This window comes from Cylas formicarius, unplaced genomic scaffold, assembly GCF_029955315.1.
Source record: "Cylas formicarius isolate icCylForm1 unplaced genomic scaffold, icCylForm1.1 PGA_scaffold_9__14_contigs__length_23061073, whole genome shotgun sequence".
Lineage (NCBI taxonomy): Eukaryota > Metazoa > Arthropoda > Insecta > Coleoptera > Brentidae > Cylas > Cylas formicarius.
The window spans coordinates 19,585,384-19,609,251 of record NW_026844365.1 but is presented as its reverse complement, the minus strand read 5'-3'; the positions used below and the strand labels follow the sequence as shown (position 1 = coordinate 19,609,251).

The window sequence follows — 23,868 nt, the reverse complement described above, 5'->3', positions numbered from 1 at the left end:
TGAGATAAAGTTCAATACTTTTTTTATGAATAATTATAAACTAAAATTATTTTGTTATTACTTAAATGTTCGATCAAGTTGTTGAGGCTTTTTACGAAATTTAATCAAGATTCTCTCGAACTTGATCAAAATACCTTCCAGGAAGTATCCGAGCACATAAGAAATTTTACTTTTATTTACTCCCCCAGAAGAAGGAGATTTGATAACTAACCACTAACTAAAGTTATGTTATTTCAAATGGAACACCCTGCATACATACACAAAAATGTATAATTGTCTAAATATATATTTTTTAAATAAAACATACGTTCTAGAAAATATGCTTATTTTCACTTTGAATTTCATTTCAGTGAATATTATTATTATTATTTTACTACAAAAAAGTAACAACTGATTTGCACAACCTGCCAGATATTTTTCGCATAATTTGCGAATTCTTCTTTGACCAGTTACGAGGATAATTGGGTCTACACCAGAACGTGGAACCTATTGGTGTACTCAGATTTTTTATAAGCAGAAGGTATATCAAAAAAAGGTATTTTCAATTTTTTTTTTAATTCGATTGAGTTTTTTATAAGCTTTCTTAAAATACACAATAGACAATATTTACACTTGTTGATTTGCTTCCATAAAATTTTGCTATATATTGCAGATTACTCTAATTTATTATATATATTTTTTTAACAATTTATACAATAACCATGGAAAAATGTTTACTATTCCTGGTACTATGTAGTTTGTATTTTTTCTGATAATAATATTACAAATAAAACCAATAATCTTATTGTTAAGTGGAATAATATTGGGATAGAATAGAAGTACATCTCCCAAAATGTGAAAGAATATGTTTATTTAAAATAATATATTTCGTCAATTATAAAATTTAATAGATAAAAAGGCTTATAAGATCCATCATCCATTAGGATATAGAGACTTTAAAATACAAAGGGAAACTGAAATTGACAAATTTTCCTGTATCTCAAAAACAAAATCAACTAAGTACTCAATACTCAATACTCAATATAATTTATTTTTTATTAGTTAGTTTGGAATTGGGATTTTGGTTGATTATTTATTTTCAGAAAGTCGTGGTCAAGCATTATTTAATCTTATTTGTTAATATTTACTTTTCCAATTAAAGAAAATCAATAAAAAAAATATGCGTACTTGGTACAAAATTTTTCCATTCCTAAGTTCCAATGCGATGAAGGTGTTCTCTCTACCGGCCAAGAACAGCAACCCTTCTGTCGCGAACGTCTTGAACGAAAATATAATGGAAGATTTGGACCGCACCTGCAACGATCTGGCATCGATGATGACGTAACCCTGACCGTTGAATCTAAACCCGGTACTCGGTTGTAACACCACCAAACGATCTCTGCAATTCAACAAAGTTTACTCATAAAATCCGTTTATATCGAATTTAAAGTGTAATGTGAAAGCTGGACTTTTGTACAAGTACATTTTTAAATTTATTTCTCAGGTAATAATTATTAGTGGAATAGGTGTAATACTTGATGATTTTGGATACTTACAGTAACAACAGGATAAAATTAAAAAAATAATAAAATCTGGAAAAAAAATGTCATTGTAGAACTTTAAAAAATTCATGCTACCGACTTGGAACCGGCAAGGTGTTTTTTTGTGACAAAGGTTATTGAGTTTAAAGGTTATGAAGTATTTAAACGAAACGTCGGAGAAAACAAAAACCCATAAAAAGAAACTTTTTTTTGTAAATAAAATATTGCATATGGTATTTTATTCAAACTCGATTTCTAGCTATTGTGCATTTTATTTCGGAATGTTAGACAAAAAGTGAATACTATATTTGTACAGTTCAAACAGCAATATAGCCTCCTTTTGCAAACTAACCAGCTGTTTTTAAATACTGACAAAAGTTACTTAAGTAACTATAGACACAAAACTTAGTTTTGAAATTCATATTGAAAACATAGTGAAAAGGGCTTACAGAAACTTGGGTTTTTTTACAAGGATTGACAAAGAATGTAAAGATCCCCAGTCGCTGGTCGTACTCTATAACGCGTATGTGCGGTCCCACCTTGAGTTTCCACTGTGATATGGAGTCCCCAATATCATAAATATGTAAACAGAATTGAAAGCATTCAAAAAATGTTTATTTTTGTCATGAGCTTTAGGTATAACCACAATCTAATAGGTGTATTGTATGAAGCAAGCCTTGACTTCTATCATATGTTGAAATTATCTGTCTGTTAGGTATTTGCACAATATTCTTAATAACAAAGCAGACTATCCAAAACTGTTGGAAAAATGATACTTTAATTTATTCTATGCGCCGAAAGACAGTACAAATTCAGGAATCAACTCACAATATCTCTTTTGTAAAGAAATTATGACAGTTACTTTATGCACACAGATATTTTTGCTTTGTCACTCAATTCATTTAGGAATCAAGCAATAAGACTCTTTCGCTCGGACCAAATTAAATTTATTTCTACATTCTTGCTTTTTCCTTTGGGTTTAGAAATAGTTTTGCTTACCATTTTGAATTAAGATAAATGTACTTAGTTTTAATGTACCTTTGTAAATAGTGACGTTAGTTTGTAATATTTGTCATTGCTTGCTATAAAAACAAGCAATCAAACTAAGACTGAAAAAATTACTCTATAATGAATACTGTACAAATAACAACGAATGAAGAGTATGCAGAGTTTAAAAAAATTATATACAGGTTATCACGTGACTCTAGAAAGTTCAGAATGCTTGCTTCAGATTTTCGTACAATATTATAAAATACGACGGGATCAGTCAAGTTATACACAAAACGTTAAGACCCAATCAGCAATTTTATTTCTCTAAAAAGAGGACTAAATAATACCAATCAAAGAAAAAAAAGCAGGTGCTACTCGTCGTCATAACACGGTATTTTTTCAAAAATCTTTTCATATAAAACTTCTAAATCCTAATCCTTATTTAATTTCAAAATTAGATTGAAAACATTTATTTTCAATAATGAAAACGGTTTTGTATTAGAATGCTATTTACAAAAGTTCTGCATTCCTCCTGCTCTGAAGAAGCCAACAGCTAGCGAAATGTCAGCAAGTTCGACTCAACAACAACCGACACAGGAGGAATCCAGAAGTTTTGTAAATAGTATTACAGTATCCTCTGGAAGTTTTTTTGGAAGATTACGAATGTTTCTTTATTGTTTAGATTGAGGTTAAAAAGCTTCCTTTGGGTGATACCTCGCCATTTTAAAAATACGTTATTGTATGTTGTAAAAGCGTAAGGCAACATCTAATATTTTTAAGAATCTTGACGAAGAAAAACCGACCTTTCGATTGCGCCGTGGTTGTTTTCCGAGCCGTTGGCAAAGTTCCACAACGACAAGGGAGTGTTACCGATCACCAAGTCCTCTATTTCGCCATCGAGTGAGTTGACATCGATGTCCTTTTGCATGTCACCTGGGGCGCTGCCCACAAACAGCTTCGACCTTTCTTTGTCGAGGTTGAATATGGTGTACGGGCCGGACAAGTGTTTTTCCGCGACGGTTAAGTTTTCCTGTCCGCCCGGTAACTCTTCGCGAATCGTCAGTTTGGCGTTGTGACCCACCCTTAACGATAAAACATGGTAAAAAGCGGGATCACTCTTTTAACTCGTATCTCGTTTACCTGTCAATAATGAATTGATACCAAATATTATCGGACACGTTTTTTGAGTTGATTACTTGCTCGGGTCCGTTTCCTATGTCCAGTTTAAGGACCGGGTAACCGTTTTGTACTACCAGTGCCATATAATCGTCCTAGACGGAGTGAAGGAGTTATTTTGGTAAAGAACATTACGATTTTTTCTCATATAGACTCTAATATTTCAGATATCTAGAACATCAAAAACTGCGTAGAAACGAATATCTAAAACATACAAGGTGTTCCACGACGTGACTGTTGGGGTGATTTCAAGTAATAAATGTCAAATCAACGTATACAGGTATTTGAAATTTTTTAATACTTTTTGTGGAATTAGTTGCTCCAGTATTATCAATTATCAATTATCAATTCAATAACACCAGGAATTCACATTGTAGGACATTTGAAAATCCACGACTAATTAGGGAATCCCATTTTCAAGATAGAGTTTCGGTGAATATTTGTAACAGAATTACTTGATCAAAATTATACAAACCGGTGGATTGGTTCAGCAGTCCCTTGGGCAGCAAGGTCACCTGACCTTAATCCCTTAGATTACTTTTTATGACAGAGAACAACTGGTGCTGATCCTTAGACTGTTAGAAGAGCTACCATTTTAATTTTAAGAAGAGCTAGACTATATAAACAATTCGATAATAATAAATGTTTTTAACTTGAAATTACTCTAGCAAAACACTCCCAAGCTATGGCAGTCACCTCGTGGGATACCCTGTAGATATTGCGACATTCGTTTATATCACCACAACAATTTATTTGTATACTGCATGCGATGATAATAGTTGCAATTATGCAGTGGATCTCATAAGTAATCTCACGGCGCCGAGCGAAAATTTCTTGGTAGATTCCTTATACTTTATCTCAATAATTTATTAGAAACATGCAACATCACTGCATTTTGAAAATGCTAGAATCCTCCTTACGAAATTAATATTGAGAATTGATTTATGGCTTAAACTTTTGCATCTTTGAAAATTATTTAATTGACTGGTGAACTAAAATAGTTAAAGGAAATTGTAGGAAAAAAAATAAAAATGTCCAGTCTCGAAAAGCCTCAACGTTTTTCGTTGACATAATAACTTTTACAAAAGACTGAAAGTGCCTACTCGAAATGTCATCTTATTTTCATGTGAGAGATGCATTTGATAAACAAAAGGAGTAAATCGGACAAAACAAAATACTGGAAATTTGTCACTTTCAAATTTTTACTGAAAAGATAACTGAAAAACAACAAAATTCTATTTTGACTTGAAATGTCATTTGTCAATTAATATATAATAAAAAATATTTGTTATATTAAGGGATAATTAGACATTAGACATGGAAATAAATGCTTTCTAAAATTCAAATTTTTGTGAGTTCTACGTTCTTTCATTCATATTTTAGGTTTGCTGAAGGATTATGAGATGCAGTTATCACTGGGTTGCCGGGCTTTTATTTGACTATTTACTGATGTTAAAAAAGTCACATCTTTACAAAATTTATTTCTTTTGTGATTATACCGGAAAAGTAAATCTGGTGGCAAGGTAAACCAGGCAATCGCATCAAACCATTCAGAGCACTGTCGATAGTCTAGGAAAAGCCCTTTTAATAGCAAAAGTCCATTAAAATGCGTTAAGTCTTTTGAGCAGTTATTAACATTTTCTTCCTAAAATGTTCGAACATTCCCCTTCATTTATTTCTTTTCAGTGATAGAGCTAAAGCATTAAACAAAAATAATTGAATTTATCGTAGGTTTAAAACACTATTCACTCAACTATCATTAGTATACGAATATTGTGCCTATATTACGCTTCATAGTGGTCAGTTCACAAAGTCGAAAATAATTTCCAGTCTTGGCCGATGTACCGTGCGTTCAATTTATCTTGATAACATTTTGATTGGCTCCAACTTTTTTGTTTTTAGAGATATCAAGGTAAACAAAAAAAAACGAGAAGTAGGGTTAGTGGCCAAGTTTTTTTTTGCAAGTGACGTATAAAATAAAACAATTAATTTTCTGACATATGACACATTTTTTTAAATGGAACTCCCTGTATATTATATGTGTTTAATAGAATATCTTACTCCGATTACAAAGATGTAACATACGTTATATTTTAGTCCACTCGTTTTTGACAAATCGGCAAAAATAGGAAATTTTTATATAATTTCAAAGAGTGCCGTGACTGAATGCAACGACAATAATTATGTACAAATTAAAGTAGAACAAAAACACTAAAAATGGCACACTAAAGTAAAAAATTCTTTAACTATTCTAAATCCTGCTGTGTGTAGCCATCATTTTTCTGAACACATTTCTCATACACTCTGTTTGCCTTGCATTTAGTAACGTTTCCGGATTGTCTCTTAACTGATTGATTGCCTCTGAAATTCTTTGCAGAAGTTCCACGACATTATTACAAGGAGTTCTGTGCACATGATTTTTTATGTGCCCCGAAAAGAAAAAATCCATTAAAGTTCAGTTAAGTCGGAGCTGTCGGCTAGCCAATCCATAGTTCCGCCGTTCCCTATCCAACCTCTGGGATAATCCATGTTAAGAAAATTTTTAATTTGCACAACATTGCACATTTGCACAATCAGCCCTGATATATTTAGGGGTAAATCTTCTATATATTGTTCTAGTTGGTGCTCTAAGGGTTGCAAATAATGATCTCCAGTTAACTTTTGATCTCTAAATATGGGACCCAAAATGTGCCCATCCATGACACCACACCATATATTAATTGACTGGTACCCCTGGGTTTTTATTTCGTGTATTTGTCTAGGATTATTTAAAGACCAATATCGTGTATTTTGTCTATTACAAACCTATCTTGTAGTGAATGAACTTTCCTCAGTCCATAAAATGTTTTTCAAAAAATTATTATTCTAATTATGTCTGCATCTCCTTTGACATTGTTCTGCACTTGATTTTTGAGTTTTACGAAGTTTAAATGCATTATATTTATATTATTTCAAAACTGAGTAGATTGATCCCCGAGAAATACCTGTCTCTTCATATACTCCAGTAATATAGGAAACTGGATGTGCTTCATAGAATCTTAATATGTTTGCCTTATTTTCTTAAAAGATTATGATTCCCGCATACCTTTTTGGCATTTAATAAATTACCGTTTTTTGCAAATTTCTTCGCCAGCCTTGGAAATATCTGTTTTGAAGGAGGCCGAGCTCTGGATAAAGTCTAATATACTGACGACGAGCTGCGGTTGTGCTTTTATTATTCAGAAAGTATACTTGAAGCATATCACTGCTTTTATGGATACTAAATTCGCGAAAACTCATTTTAACAATAATGACTTGGACAATAATTCAACCATCAACGTTGCATACTAATATGTCAAATATAAACATATTTTTATTTGTCAGTCAGGACACTCTTTGAAATTATATATATTTTTGCTGATTTGTCAAAAACAAGTGGACTCAAATATAAAGTGTGTGACATCATTGTAATCGGAATAAGATTTTCAAAAATACGATGTAGGCTCATATGTCAGAAAATTGAGAGTGTTATTTTATACGTCACTCGGAAAAAAACTGGGTTACTAACCCTACATTTCGTTTTTTTGTTTGCCTTGGCATTTCTAATAACAAAAAAGTTAGTCAATTAAAATGTTATTAAGATAAATTGACAGTACTTATTCAACAACATGCATAGTCTTTTCAGCTGTAAATATAGTGTGACTATTTTAAAAAAATGTAACATCAGTATACCTTTTTTTCTTTAAAAAACTCGCAAGGCTTTTTGAAATTCCCTTATTAATCTATTTTCGAATATACTACAGAAAAATATTTTTTTTCTAATCCCGTCCGTAAAATACCTAATTTCCCACGAATCCGGGCCATTTTGGACATTTCTGGGATTTTAACGCACGGATTTGGGAGCGATCGGATGGTTTCCGAGATATTTCCCACGCTTTGAATTTTGACGTTTGTCAATTCTCGTTTATTAAAAACCCGTGAGTTACGAAAAAACTGCAAAAATGGAGAGCAACCAACAGTTTCCTCAAATAATAAAAAAAAATAAAAAATAAATAAAAAGAGAAACAATAAGGCAGATAGTTTTCAACTCACGGACTTGGTTTTCCTCAGGTTCGTTCCATTCGGATTGCCGAGGTAAAAGATGAGTCCATTCGGTTTGGCCGTCCTGAAATATCCACTTATTTTGGTCGATGTAGTCATGTCGTCGATGTTGTCGGGATTCCTGAGTTCGAGGGTAGTGTTCGGATAGAACTTGACGCCGATTTTGATTCTGTTGGCGATATCTCTGGCCAGTTGAATTTGCTGGTTCAATTTATTTACGCTGTTTTTAATTCCGTCGGAGGTTTTGTTCCGTACGGCTTGAGCTTGCGGCAGCTGTTCCAAACTGTCGACTATGGCCGGCAATTTCTCGTTTACCGTTTCTATTTGCTTATCGGTTTGCACGATGTTCCGTTTGATGTCGTCCAAATCTTTCGGAAGGGCCTGAGCTTTCTCCTTTTCCTCCGGGAGCTAAGGTAAAATTTACGACAATATAGACTTACGCGCGAGCATCTTGCTGATTATTGTCAATTTAAAAAATTAATGACCAACGAAGTGGTTGATGTGTGACGTTGCGTGTAATAATTAGAGATCTTCCTGACTTGTGCACAACACAACAATTATAAGAAAACAAGAGCTAACAGAAATTTGATAATTTGGTATCATATTAAAGCTGGCATCTGCTCCGATGATTTGGCAACGTTGGGTGAGTTGACAGGCATGATGATTGTCAGTCTGACAGCAGAAGTGCGCAGATGCTGAAAAAAAGCAACTTGTGTCAAGAGACAATATCCATGTTAGGCTGCATAACACGTCCCGGGACATAGTGGACTTAAAGGTAATCAAAAAACCACGCAAGAATGAAAGCGGAGAGTGTCCTACGAAGAAACGCACAATCGATACCCTACTAGCATCTGCGTCGGTTGTTGATGAACTAAACTTGCTGACGTTTCGCCAATCATCCTGCTGTATCTGTTTCAATGAAGCTCTTCACAGTAAGAGGGCTGTATCTGGTATAGAAAGTTAATAATTCAGGTGGTGTCTCAATAGATAACCAGGACACGGCGGAAGGCTCCTAAACTAAAGACGCCCGATTACGAGGAAATGTAAAAAACAAAAAGGAGCTTTTACTAAACTTATTTCATAGGATTACACCTAAATTCTCAACATTTTATCATTTGACAGCCTATTGACTTTTTTTTGTTTAGTGCTTATTTGATCAGATGTTAAATTATAAGCGGCTTGGTGACACTTACGGAAGCAAACGATGTGTTGACCCTCTTCTCGATCTCCTCGACGTGGCTGCTCGCCGCGTCCGCCATGTTCGAGGCATTTTTAAACGCCTTGGCCAGCGACACGGGTTGGATGTTCGTCAAGATATTCTCTATATCCTGCAGCAGATCTTGATTATCTTCGTGGACCACCTTCACAGGAGCGAAGGCGTCGACGGCCTTTTCAAGCTGCGGCTCGAGATCGCCGCTCGTCCTCTGATTAAGCTTGTGCGCGTCGTCCAGTGCTTTCGACGAGTTTGAATCGGACTCCAACGTCCGGTCCTGAACGTTGCCTAAGATTTCGACCGCGTGATTAGTATCGTTTTCCGCCGTGTTTGCCGCATCCCTGGCGCTGTAAACCAACATTTAATGTTAACCTTATAACGTTCTACAAAACGATTAAATAATTCTTATACAACCAAAATGGGCCGATTTTTATACAACGGTTTGTTAGCAAAAAAGTTCTATTAAAAGTGTATGCGGCTATGCTATCTATATAAGTCTACTATACAATGGTTTTATAATGCGTCACATATTCAAAAAAAATATAAAAAAAATTTTGTTTAGTTGAGCACAATGAAAACATTTTATCATTTAGTAGTTTAATAAATCCTAAGCCACTAAAGTGTAAACCATATTCTAGAAAATCGTTTGCATGCTTCGAAGAGCACACACAAATGGGACACTACCGTATCTCAGAAACTATAGGGGATGGAGCCAAGTTGAATTCAAAAGGTAATTGGGGTATTACAAATCTTGAATTTATTTTAATGTAATATATACAGGGTGTTGCGTGAGCGAGTATCAACTTTCCTATTTTAAAAGTAACACCTGGTATATTACTTCATTTTTAAATTCTAAACAACATGTTTAAAAAAGTTCAAGAAGGCTTACTAACGCGCTCTCTACATGCGGTAGGTGATTGGTAGAAAATTTAGAGTATAGGTTCATTCCATACAGTAAAAAGCTCCATTAATGCTGAATGTGTAATATTATAAAAGGTTGCCCAAGTAATAGGCCGTTTTGTAATTTCAATTTTCGGTTTCTGAAAGCAATTTTACATGTTCTTCTTCGTTCACTAGTAGTCGTATTGTCGTTTTCATTATTGAAAGAATTTTCCTCAGATTCCAGATTTTGGACATCTATACCAATACTATTATTACCTAGTTTTGTGTGATTGAAGGAATGTAGTATGCAAAAAGTATAATGTAAAATCTCTGAATTCATTATAATAGTTGTTACTTAAACTGAATTTGTCATATGTCACACATTTGATAAAGACACGGTATTGTCGAAACAATTGTCATGTCATAATATATAATTTCGTGAAAATCTGAACTTTTAGTTTAGTTATTTTGATAAATGGATTTTCATCAAGTAAAAGCCACCGCAGTTCAATATCAGCCCTTCAAGAATTCCATTTTGCTAGTTGGGATGTTTGAGGTTCAAGATTTCGTCAATGAAGGTCATTCTGAAAAGATAAAAACAAATGGAATTCTAACTAAATAAAACATGAAAAACATCTTGTAGTTATTATGTAAATCTCGATCGAACTGGAAAATAACCAGCCCAGTGTCACGGTCGATAATGGTGGCGGAGAGGTGAATAAAAACACGCTCCGGAAAGCCCTCTGGGAAACTGGAATCCAAGACGGAAGGCAACGGAATCAAGAGAAAGGAGCGGGATCAGAGAGGCTTGGTAAAAAAGCGGGAGCCTACCACCTAAACCGTAGATGTTGATTGCGGATTGCTCCTGGTATAGGTATTAGAAGAACTGCTAATCATACAAAAATTACTTCTGGGAAACTTTACTTCAACCACCTTTTTTGATTCTGGATTCCCTCTCAAAAATCACATGGAGAGTGTTCCCAAAAAACCCAATCAACCTCCTAAATTTATATCATGAAAACCCTTAGTTGCCTGTCCTCTGGCGTTACACCATAAAATTAACAAAAATAATGCAACAAACTCAAAAATTAGTTTAAAATTGATACTACAATATTCGTGACTAAACCGAAATGTACTTACCTCCGGACGGCTTCGACGATATCTTTGTACGCCCTCGCAGCCTTGATCGCGTCGTTCGACTCGAACTGACTTTCGGAGAGAATGTGTTGCAGTTTCTGCACAGTGTCCGACAAATTGACAGCGTGTTCCTGTACTTTGGGCCGCAGCCGTTTTATCTGTTCGATTTCTTGCTCGTTGTTGTCGAGTCGCGCCAAGAACTCGTTGTTTCTGGTCTCCAAATCGTCGGGAGTTACTTGAAGCGCTTTGAGTTTCCCTATTGCCACCTCTATCAAGTCCGACGCGTTCGCCAGCAGCGCTTCCGACTCGTCGAGGTTTACTTTTGATTGCCCGATTTGATTTTGTATGTTGCTCAGTTTGACTTTGAGGCGGTCCTTTCTATAAAGCGAAAGGAACCGTTTAAAACGACAATGGAAATTAATGATAAACCGATCGACAAAAGAAGTTTACAGCCTCGTTTCAATCATTTAAAAGCTATTTTTAAGTTTCGACTGTGATTTTCTATGCCTTGCATTGTTTGTTCTCACCCGTTAGTTTGATAAATGATCGTGAATAAATTTCATCAAATTTTTTACACAATATAATTTGTCATTCGGGGAGAACCTGCAATATCATCATATGCATTTCTAAATATATATTAAAATCAAGACTTTTTTTTTGGGTATATATTATGGTCCGTTACGTAAAACAAACGAAGAAAGTTTCTAATTCATAATAAATTTATTAAACGTTTCGACCGGTCTATTCGATCTTTTTCAAAAAATATCTAAAAAATTGACAGGGTTTTATACAAGGCAACGAGAACGAAAGTAATAAAACTTATCCTAATTTTAAAATCGATGTAGACATAAAAACATTTAGATACAACACACGACGGCACGATTTAAAATTGTAGAAATAAAAGTGTAGATATGAAATTGTAAAACAGGAATGTAAACGGTGTAAATATTGACAATAACAATTTGCATGCGCGTGTCTGCGAATCTATCGTGCGGACTGAGATATCAATTGGCATGCGAAGCAGATCTACGAAAGTACGTTTGTTTTCCCAGCGATGTTATTTATTTACTTCATTTTTTACTTTAGATTTAATTTTATACCAGCTACCCTTATTTATTTAGTTTTTAGATTATATTTTATATTTAAATCAGAATTGTATGGTAAATTTTACTAAGGCCTTTTGTATCGGTTTTAAAGTTTATCGATTTATTGTTTTTTTGAATTTCTATCGATTCGTAGAGTTCTCTTTTCTTAGTATTAGGCTCTGTTTGCAGTATCTTTACATTTTGAAAATCGAATGAATGTTTAGTTTCACTACAGTGTGTATGAATAGCTGTTTTGTTGGTTTTGTCAAATTTGTGTCTATTCATTCTATTTTTGAGATACTGACTCGTTTGTCCAATGTACACACTGTGGCAACCCGAACATGGAATTTCATATACTATGTTACTTCTTTTTTCATCTGATATTTTTGCTTTAATTTTAGAGAAAAATTGAAAATGAAGTAAATAAATAACATCGCCGGGAAAAATGCGTACTTTCGTAGTTCTGCTTCGCATGCAAATTGATATCTCAGTCCGCACGATAGATTCGCAGACACGCGCATGCAAATTGTTATTGTCAATATTTACATCGTTTATATTTCTATTTTACAATTTTATATCTACAGTTTTATTTCTACAATTTTAAATCGTGCCGTCGTGTGTTGTATCTAAATGTTTTTATTTCTACATTGATTTTAAAATTAGGGTTAGTTTTATTGTTCTCGTTCTCGTTGCCTTGTATAAACCCCTATCTATTTTTTAGATATTTTTGAAAAAGACCAAATACACCGGTCGAAACGTTAAATAAATTTATTATGAATTAGAAACTTTCTTCTTTTGTTTTACGTAATGGACCAAAAAAAAAGTCTTGATTTTAACATATACAGAACGGTCCAAGAAGAAAAAACCAATATTCCAATAATTATATATATATATATATATATATATATATATATATATATATATATATATATATATATATATATAGGGTTATAAATTTAAATTTAACAAGAGAGGCGCACTTAAATCCAATTTGTCATTAAGTAATATATAACTTCAGTATAATATTCCGTTTTTTGCTTTTTGATTGATTATTAAAAAATATAAAAAATCAAAATTATCGTCAAACTAAATTTAACTGAATAACATAGTTAGAATAAGAACTTTATTTTTATACGCCCTTTTATGTTCGTTAATTTTCTTAAATGTTCTAGCTGTTTGTCCGATATAAATTTTGGGACATGATCCACATTTAAACTTGTAGAATTTTTCGTGATTTAGTTTTTAGATAGATGTTTTCAAATTTTCTTGCTAGATTTACATATGTATTTTATCGTTTTATAAATTTTGGGTTCGGTATTTAAAGTGAGATAGATAGAGTTCAGAGTTATTTGAAACTGCTTTTTAGTTACAATCTTATCTATCAAAGAGCGGTCCGAACCATGGTTAAAAACTATTTGTTTTATATTTAATTATTTTTCAATTTTTTTTGCGGAAAGTGGTATATAAAGTAGTCTGTAGATAAAAGCATAAAAGGCAGTCAATTTGTGTGTGTGAGGGTGATTTGAGTTATTATGTATTATTGTGTCCGTGTGTGAGGGTTTATGGTATATGGAAACATCTAATTTGTTCTTTAGTTTAGTTATAGTTATGTCCAGATTGTTTAAAGAGTTATCTAGTTCCGTCTCTATGGTAAATTTTATACGGTTATGTATGGAGTTAATATGATTCAAACAGGACTGCAGTTGTCTTTCCGTTCCAGTGAAATAAGAAAAAACGCATCTGCGCGTCTAATTGTCCATGAGAATTTCCGCAAGTAGTGGACTTAGTGGGTTTCCCATAATTAATCATTCTTTGGAAATATAAAGTTGACTATTAAATTGAAAATATTTTTTTAATTTATAAAATACTTTAAGTTCGTCTTAATCACCCCGCTTGTAAATGCCTCTCGACTTACACCACCTACATACTTCACATCTCTATTATGCTGTTGTATAAGTGTTAACTTAACGCCTTGCAAGGGACGTGCATGCAATTTTTACCGGGCGGTGCTATGTTTCAGGACAAGTCTAGGGATTTCTGTGTTACCAACTCACTGTTTGATATTGGTATTCATGTTTTAAGTGTGAGACTTGCATGTTGTTAAGCAACATGCAACATCGAACTGTTTGATCTAAAAACACATTGGAAAGACGGAGAATATCGCTTCAGTTATTGTGAGACGCCAAATAATAGATTTAAATTTTTATATTTTAAATAACCATTTTGGCCAATAAAAAAAACGTTTTCATTAATTTGTTTAATGAATATAAGAAACAATATATTCTGAACCAAATAGCTAAAGGATAATTGACTCGCCAAATCGGTAACGCTAATCTATTTACATTTTCTTATTATTGTAGGGTACACTCGTACCGCGTGCAAATAAATAACTTATAAAAACCAACGTCAACGTAAAACTCTTGACACCTGCGCTATTTCGTTCGCACTTTGCACTCCTCCTTCAACTTCCACTTAATCAGCTCCATGCAAGTGATAGCGTCCTCGGCACTGTCGTGTCCGCTAACGTCATTTTGAATAATTTTTTTCAAATATTCACTGGCTAACGCGCGCAACGCGCGTTTGTGAGGCAGGCCCATTTTATGCGGAAACAATATCGACGTATCGATGACAGAACTGTGAACTATTTTTAACGCCTTCATGTCCGACTCCAAACTGTGTCCGGCCAAAATCGTCTCCGAGTTGCACAAATGTAGAATATTGGCCTGAACCTGTAATATACTCGTACTGGTCCTGTCCATTTGTTCCTTTGTGATACCAGAAAACCGAGTGTTGTAATCGACGATCGGATTTAGCGGTTTCACCAAACTTTCGTAGATGGTTTTGCAGTCGGCATCCACTATCGTCACTCTGGTCAACTCCAGACCTTTGGTCGTGTAACACATTTCGCAGTCCAGCGCGTAGACCGCGCAACTCCTGGGGTCGTTCTCTCTTTCCGGGGGTAGAGTGGTTTGGTAGCCTTCGAGCTGATGGCTCGCCGATCCCTCACAAACGTGAGTGTCGGACGTCACACACCCGGTGTCATCGGTACTTTTACAGCATAAGAATACTTGTTCGCCTCTAATCGTCCGTTTTTTGAGCGGATGATACATGCACTCCTCCTCGAATAATGGCCAGCCGTCATCATCGACCTGATAGATTTTCGAACACCTACAAGAAAATATGCTGGAATAGATTACTGTCTAAAAAGCAAAAGTTCAGAATAATTTTTAAAAGAACAATCTTACATCTTCAGAAGTTTGCGCATATAACTTTTTTACATTTTGCCTAAAAAAACAGCAAATGCATTGAATACAAAAATAAGTGAATTAGAATACTTTCTTCTTTAAATTCTAACATTATTAAAATAATTGATATGTAATATTTTGAAAAGGTCCCTTCAAGATGAGCATGCGCAAGATTTAAAATTTCGTTTTTAAGCAATGGCAGCTTTAATTGCAAATTCTGATTTTCTATCCATAAGGCATTGCGGCTTCCAACAACCAACATGGCCGCTGGCAGGTCGTTGAACGCCAATAAGTATGTGGAAATCCCATTAAATTTTCAGGTAAAAAAGGAATTAAGGTGTGGAAAACGTTGGTAAAAAAAAGCGACAAATGGAGGGTTAATATTATTAGTATATATATAGTTAGTATTACAGCACACGAATCGGCGCCCTTGGTATAATTCTGTAAGTAATTTGACTATAGACATGATACCAGCTATTTTTTCCCGATTTTGTGCCTGTGAATCGGTGCAAACCCTTTTTTTTTAATACATTTATAGATTCAACCTCTATTGCAAATGTAAATAAAGTCGAAATTACGAAATGTGGCTCTATATAACTTTGAGGTACTAAATATCGCACAGGAAACATCCAACTTTAAAAAATGTTCAACAAGTATCTCTTATAGACAGAATGCTCATTCCTTCATGGCAAGTCTAGCAATTGCAGTTTCGCCTTCCAAATATATACTTATGAAAAGTGTCTATGGACAATTTGGTTACAAAAACTGTAGGTCTTGCAAAATATAACCAAGAAAATTAGAAACTAGTATAAAACAAGTCAATAAACAATTAGTCCTAAGTTTAAGAGAACTGCACAGAAATTAGTTTTAGAGAATTAATAAATTAATATAATTAAACAACATCCTCATTTCCCTTGTTTCTAATATTGGGATTATGGATTTCTCACCCACAAGTTATTATATATTAACCAAAAAATTTGTAGAAGTTTGTCCAGTTAACAAACGCTAAAAAATAGATAATCACAAACACCGCACATAAAATCGCACAGTATTCTGTGACATTACCGCCAACTTGGCTTGGCGTTGCCAATTTTTTAATTATTTATTTCATATTTAATATTATTAAAAATTCCAGGTGGCTGTGAATCTTATGTATTGTAACTGTAAACGTCAGTTAAATTAATTTTGAGTCTTCATTTTCGTGTGTTACATTAAATTACTGTTCAAGATATAATATTTACGTTTTCTAACGAAGACTTTGCTTAAGGATTGTGTAATGGAAACAGACGAGCGGCACTTGATGAGTATCGTCGACGATTTCCCACTCGTAAAGTCCCTTGTAGAACTGTTTTTAGCAATGTCTATTGACATTTGAGAGAAACAGGCAATCCAAGGATTTGTCGGATAATATTATTGAGTGATGAACACTACACCAATAATTCACATTGTTGGGCACTTGAAAATATACGACAAACTCATTTTCAAGATAGATAGATAGAATGGTTTGGATTTATTGATGACCGCCTCATTGGTTCGTTTAATATAAAATATAAATAAATATAAAAAATAAAATAAAAAGTGAAGGGGTTTCTTTTAAATGATCTTTAAAATTTCAAATGCTTGTAGCTCAGTTAGAATAGCGTTTAGGGTATATGTTCATTTGACATTTTAAAGTTGAAATCGCCCCAGTAACATCGAAGCTATGGCAATCATGTCGCGGGACACCCTGTATATCAATTACAATACATATGTAGAGATAAGGATCCATCGGTAGCTATTAACATTTGCTTCAAAATTAGTTAGGTACAAGTTAATCAGTTAACAGAAGATTAAAAGTAGATATGATTTACTAATATCAATAATTATTTTCTATTTCTATTTCTTTTTGGTGGGATTTGGGTTATTTGTTTGCAAAAAATCATGGCCAAGCATTTTTTACTATTATTAATATTTACTTTTGTAAATATATAACTAAATAAACTTATATAGTTTGCTATCAAATATTATTCATAAGGAGGAATATCTTTTTGTTTGTTAATTAAATTACAAACTATTTAATGTAATATTGTAATATATTTGACTTGCAATATTCAGTCATATCGACCCTATCCTTCTTAATTAGCCACCATGAATATTTTTTTATAGAATAAAAAGTTGATTGAATGAAATCTTTTTTTTTTTTAAAAAGGAGTCTATGATGCCTGCCAGAAGCTCCAAAAATCCGATATGCTTAAATTAAGAAATCTTCAACAGCGTATGTCAAAAACAATAGTTACCTGCTACATTTTCTCAAATTCTCATCCACAATAGAATAGTCCACGTCTTTTTGATTATTAATGACCGCCTTCCCCTTCTCCCTGCTCTCTCTAGGATAACCGTGCAAGTCCAGTTCATCTTCCGTCAACACCCACTTCTTGACGTGATCATAAAACATTCTCCCCCTGAAAATCGAACCTTTATCCGCGGACGTCGACTCGCCGCTCATCAGGGGCCCCAAAAACCGATTTTCCCGCTCCTGGATCTCCTTCCTCAGCCTGTTTACCGCGAGCATCGCCGAATTCCTGTAGGTCGTGAGAACAGTGCATTTTTCGTAACACGAAAACTCCTCGTTCAACGCTCTGGTGTATGCGTCCTGTTTGGCCGCGTAGAGTTTGCAACATTCCTCGACTATCATCGTCAAAAATCGGGTTCTAACGTTAACCGGCAGCTTCGATTTGTCCGCCTGCAAAACGTCGGGTATGTCTGGCAAAGAAACTTCCGGTACGTGAGCCACCCGACCGCTTTTCTGGGTTTGAGCCACGGTCCTCGGAGGCTCGAGCCTGCGCTGCTTTATCAATGAAATCCGCTCTTTCGCTTTCTCGATCAACGCGACGTTCGGTACGGCAGCGATCTTCTTTACCGGCAGTTTAACTTTCGAGACGCCCGGCTTATGAGCCCCATTCAATATGTCGTCCACGACGTTGGTCGACGGCTTCTGCGCGGCGGCTTTCTCCGCCTGCTTTTGACGCTCCAATCTGCGCAGCTTGTGCATCCGAGCCGCTTCTAACAGACTCGGGGCCGAACGTATCGCCGTGATCTGTCTCACTTCGTTCATGATGTTCTCCTGTTCGTTGTTTGCCTGTGCCAGTTTCGCAATTTTGTACCGGTTGCTCATAATTTGACCGGGCGTTATTACAGGTTTCGTTTTGACAGCGGCCGGTAGAGGGAGCAGCTTCGAATTTTCAGCGCCGCTATGAGCGATACGCTTCCTAATCGACGCTGACTGAAAATTACAAACCGGGTGGATATGACTAAACAGAAGGAAATTAAGATCAAATCGAGGGGTAAACCGTGGTGTACCAAGAGAAAATGGGAGAATGTTTTATTACCAATAATGTTGCAAAGCTAAGATAAATTCGATTGTGAATGTCAATAACTTTCAACACATTTCGTCAAACTTGGAGTGGTTTTTTTTTGGCTATCGATGGTGCCTTGAGTAAATTGATTTAGATTGCTTGTATCTCCGCCAGAAGGCGTTTTATGAGGTCACTGTAAGTAAAATTTTGTAAAAATAAAAAAGTAAATGCAACGATATCACTTTTATTGCAAAGGAAGATAGCCAAATAAGGATCTAGTTAAAATCGCATTTGAATATCTCTTTCCTAATATACTTTTGGTATAACTGCTAGACAACAATAACAAGATTGAATTCCAAATCTCGTATTTTAAAGAAGTTGCTTTGGAGTTTCTTATCCTAGAGAAACGCATTTTTTTCTATAGTGCTCCTGCGGGCCACTATGGAGATTTCGCAAAATCAATATAATTTCATATATCTGTATAAAGTGTCTTTCACTTATCGCCGAACTTCAAAGTCAAGGCAAACTGTGATAATTATTAAAATTTGAACAAGTAGTAACAATTTCCAATGATATTTTTTCAAATATCTCGCGCATCCTGTATAATAGACGAAAAGTGAAACTCTTTTTCCACACAATTTACGATACTGTATGAACCAAATTATCCCACATTTTTTAATTTGTTTATTAATGGCTAATAATTTACCAAAGATAATGGCAATTTTCAGGATCTTTTTGAATTTTTGCCCATAATCGACACACCCTGTAGATAATTGAAAAAAATGCCGTATAGTTCATAGCCTCGGATCTCCCACATTTCCTAGTCCATAAATTTTTCAAATAGAGTAAATGGTTTTTGAGAAAATAATTTTTATTCTGAAACTATTCGGACGCGGAATGGTGATTTTCATATAGATTTTTTTAAATATCTCGACCGGAGTATATGATACCTGAAAATAGTAAATTAAATACAAAAATTGTAGCTCTTAATGCGGCCTATAATACTGTTTTTTAAATTACTAAGAAAAAGAAAAAATTTCAGGGTCTTTCGCGTCTCTTGGTTGGTTTTCTGGAAGCCAAAACAACTAATAAATAAAAAAAAAAGATTTCACTTGATTTGATTGTGTTCAATTTCTAGAGTTTAGATGTAGGATGAACTTCTACTTCTTTGCTAAATTTGAAGTCGATAGCTGCAAATTCGACACACCTACTACATTTTTGGATATAGCACAGAATATCCCGAACTCCCTGTACAACATGTGAAAACCTAATACAAAATACAAATACAAAAAATTAAATACAAAAGTTTTAGCCGTCTACATGGCCATGTATTAGAAACGACAACTGAAATACAGCCTTCTAGTTATGGTCAATTGTTATTATAAGGAGAACCCAATTTTCAGTTTTTTGCGAATACCGCGCACACCCTGTATAATTTTGAAAATTACCAAGAAAGTTTTAGCACTGGATCTTGCGCATCTTTTGGTTCAATTACTTTTTTGTTTTCAGATTTCACTAGCATGTAAGACTCTTATATGGCTATCTTTTGTTGCAATAAAAGTGATATAGTTGCATCTAATTTGAGAAAATAAATGTTATTTGTAGTGTGTAGTGTAGTATACATTCATTAGTTATCAGTAAAAAACGGAATTTAAAATTCTAGAAACTTAAAAATAATTTCCTGCCTTTTCTCTTGGTCGCTAAGTAATTCCATTTTCCATTTTCTTTTCTGTTTTTTTCCATTTTCTTTTCGAGATAGTAGTAGAGCAGTTAGTTATATTAGTTGAAGTATTTGTGACATCAGTTGAGGGATTACTAGAATTAGTCTAGCAAATAGTGAATTTTGTCGAAAATAAAAAATATGAATTACAATAGTACACTAAAAAAATTATTCTTAACAAAAACTTAATTAATATGAAAGTGAATTAAAAAATTATATAAGCTGAGGCAACAATCTCCATTTTGACTATTATATTTTGTGGTTTCTTAGTTATAATATAAACTAATAACTAAAGATACATTTTTTTTGATTTGTTTAAAAAATAAACTCCAAACTAGTGATGAACCTACCAACCTGGGAAACACTTTCTGTTCATATCCTCTGATAATGTCATAAATTACAAACCTAATACCTTTCCATTTCCGAAACTGTTTTTAAACTTATCTACCATAATTTTTTTTTAACAAAAACTTGGCATGGGCATTATTTGGTTTTAAAGGAATTAGTGGGTATTAGAGGTATTAATAAGAGAATTAATGTAGTTATCTAAAATTGGAAATTTCTAGGAACTGATGTACACGTTTTTGATTGCAGTTTACCCTTTGGATGAAATTAACTTACATGGTATTCATCCTCACTTAAAAGACTTTTGTCTGTTTCTTCAGTCTTTGGGGATGAGAGCCTCAAGGGTTTAGGCTTATATTCGTTAAATATCCTAAAACATTCTCTCATTGTTTCATCTTCATCATCCAAGTCTAAGTCGACATCAGACAGTCCTAGTTCATTAGTGTCCATTGAAATTAGTTCATTGTCATTATCACTATCACATCCAGTCGATTTATGTGGTCTCTCACTGTTAACTTTAGTAGCAGACTTTTTCTTAGCACTACGTTTATCACCATCACGATCAGAATGACTGTTTCTATGCCTAGCGGTGCTTCGTTCACTTTCACTCCCAGAACTGCGCGATTTTTTTCGCGGTTTTTCACCGCTTTCTTTTTTCCTTTTATGACTTCCTCTTTCTTTTTCCCTAGTTTTGCTTCTCCTCCTGCTACGACTACGCTTTTTATGTTTTTGCTGGCTACCGCTTCCACTTCTATCCCTTCTATTCGGCTGATCACTGTCACTGTTATCACTAGAACTATTTTTATTATTGCTTTTATCCTCCTTTGGACTTTTATCCCGATTTTGACTTTTACGCTCATGTTTCTGATTAGGCTTGCTTTCCCTTTTTTCCTCTTTACGATGTTTTTCACGTTCGTGAGATTTGGAGTCCCGCTTTTTTTCATCCTTAACTTTGACTTTGAAGAGGGACCTCTCAGAACTATTCTTTTGATCTTGAGAGATCGTTTTAGTTTTAAGTTTTTCCACTTTCTTGTCAGTATTGCTAGCTTTTTTATCACTTTTATCATTAGGCCTTTTCTCAGTTTTGTTGGGAGAGCTTTCACTAAACAAATGTAGTACATCAGCTTCTGATTTTTTAACATCTTTTCCATTGCTTTCCTTCTTTACATTTACAGGTTCACCACTTTCACGTTTTACCTTTTTGTCCCCACCGTTGGTTTCTATTGCAACTTTTTCATTTTTAATTATTTTCTCAATGTTGGAATCAGTATTTAAATCATTTTTTAACAGCAGATTTAAGCGATTCTGTTCCTTTTTTATATCACTATTAATCTTGGTCAAATTTTCTGATATTAAGGTCTCAGGCTCTGCATGATCAGACTCATCTTCATTAATAATCTCATCTATTAAATCAAATTCACTAGACAGATCTTCAAAGTTAATTTCAGACTTCTGAGGATCATACTCATTATTGGCAATGTTTTGTTGTATATCTTTGATTGTTTCCTGTTGCTTTTCATTGTGTGCAGACAAAGCATTTTTATTACTTGCTGAAGAAAGTAAACTTAAAGGTGTTGGCTTATAAGTTGGTTTTTCAAATTTTGGAAAAGTTCTTAATGGTCGATCATTCCTAAAGGCCAGGTCAGGTACATAACTTATTGGTATGTGCGTTTTATTTTGAATATTCTCCAATTCACTTTTAGGTGTAGGTTTGTAAACAGGTACATTCGATTTAGACGTTTCAGCAACAGGTTCATCTATATTTTCAGCAGGTCTTTTCCTATGTCGAAAATGACAGTAAGGCCGACCGCAGGGTGTATCGTTAAAAGGGCACTCGATGTCTTGAAAATATCCTTTCGTCGGCAACATTGTTTTACTCTATATTTTTATTTAATGTTTAGATCTCAATATCCAAATAACTGTTGATGTTAAAAAACCCTTTCAATAACCTCAATTTAATCGCCACTGTCATGAGTGACAGTACCATTGAAAAAAATTTCGTATTTCTACTGGCCAACATTATCAGAATCATTCACCGATTAAAAAATGAACAAAATCCACCATCCTTAAATCCGATTATGTAACGGCCTGATAATCACCGTTTATTTTTTTTTAATCTCGACTAATTTTTTATGGTGTAAAGAAAAATGAATATAGACAAGGAAAAAAATTAAAATATCACACCTTCAAACCGCCACCAATTTTCTTACGCAAATAAATTAACAAACTTCAGCTTCAATTATTTTTCAGCACCGACAAATTATCTTATAAAGCTAAACATCTGTCTGGCAAATGAGATAAGTTATATTTAAATACCCGGAAGACCTTCGGCAGCGGGGAATGACTTGGTTTAATTTTATCTGTGCCTACATAGGTTAACAGAGAAAATACTGTATGGCTAAACAGATTAAGTTGCTGTACTCAGTAGCTGCTTACCATAAGTAACTAATGACACATCCATTCCGAAAATTTAATGTTGCTCCACATTACTAGTGCAATGACCAATAATTAACAAAGAACAATTTGAAAATTTCATTTATAATGGATATATTTACTATTGAAGAAGCCCAAAACGCAACTGAAATAAACCAGGTGACGTCACTGCAGCAGGACTCGCTCTCACGCAAATAATTACACAAACATTTATTATTTCTGTTAAATTGTATTTGCTGAGTGGTCTGTGTTCGAAAATGCCTGGACCACAAGTGCTGAAATTTAAGTGTCTGTTCGATTTCATCTTTTAATCTTACTAAATTTTGCGGCATAGTGAATTCAATATTTACGTCACTAAAACTTGGTTTATCGATTTACTTACCCAGAGGTTGCATTATTGATATTCGGTTGTTCAAGAAAGTAAGCAAAATACTTACCTCTGTATCAATACTTAATATCAACACTACTACGTAACTTTAACACAAAAACTTCTGGGCGGATTCTCTATTTTATTTATTCCATTTCGGAAAATGGGGCACCAATCCTATTTTAATTTAAAATGGCCGAGAACGGGGCCATTTACCACTTACAAAATTTTGTTTTTTTTACAAACCTTCCCTAAGGAAATAAAAATTAAATCAAATCATTTTGTTGGTAGATTAAAATGGGTATACTTGCTCCATCTAGTATGCCATACTTATGTGGTA

At 34.1% G+C, this 23,868-nt stretch overlaps 2 protein-coding genes across 2 annotated transcripts in view; both read right to left on the bottom strand.

Moving 5' to 3' along the window:
• LOC132707756 (laminin subunit alpha) overlaps nucleotides 1–23,868 on the bottom strand; it is a 111,908-nt gene that overhangs the window by 14,427 nt on the left and 73,613 nt on the right. The window contains exons 31-36 of the mRNA XM_060679697.1: nucleotides 11,002–11,376; nucleotides 8,960–9,326; nucleotides 7,758–8,174; nucleotides 3,651–3,781; nucleotides 3,314–3,592; nucleotides 1,168–1,378 (exon numbers count right to left, since the gene is read on the bottom strand). Coding sequence (XP_060535680.1) covers nucleotides 1,168–1,378; nucleotides 3,314–3,592; nucleotides 3,651–3,781; nucleotides 7,758–8,174; nucleotides 8,960–9,326; nucleotides 11,002–11,376 — 1,780 coding nt within the window. The remainder of the gene's footprint in view (nucleotides 1–1,167; nucleotides 1,379–3,313; nucleotides 3,593–3,650; nucleotides 3,782–7,757; nucleotides 8,175–8,959; nucleotides 9,327–11,001; nucleotides 11,377–23,868) is intronic.
• LOC132707757 (RNA exonuclease 1 homolog) lies at nucleotides 14,357–22,687 on the bottom strand. The gene is made up of 3 exons (XM_060679698.1): nucleotides 21,005–22,687; nucleotides 17,605–18,590; nucleotides 14,357–15,251 (listed from the first exon to the last, which is right to left on the bottom strand). The coding sequence occupies exons 1-3, from the start codon at nucleotides 22,595–22,597 to the stop codon at nucleotides 14,516–14,518; spliced, it is 3,315 nt and encodes a 1,104-aa protein (XP_060535681.1). The 5' UTR covers nucleotides 22,598–22,687; the 3' UTR covers nucleotides 14,357–14,515.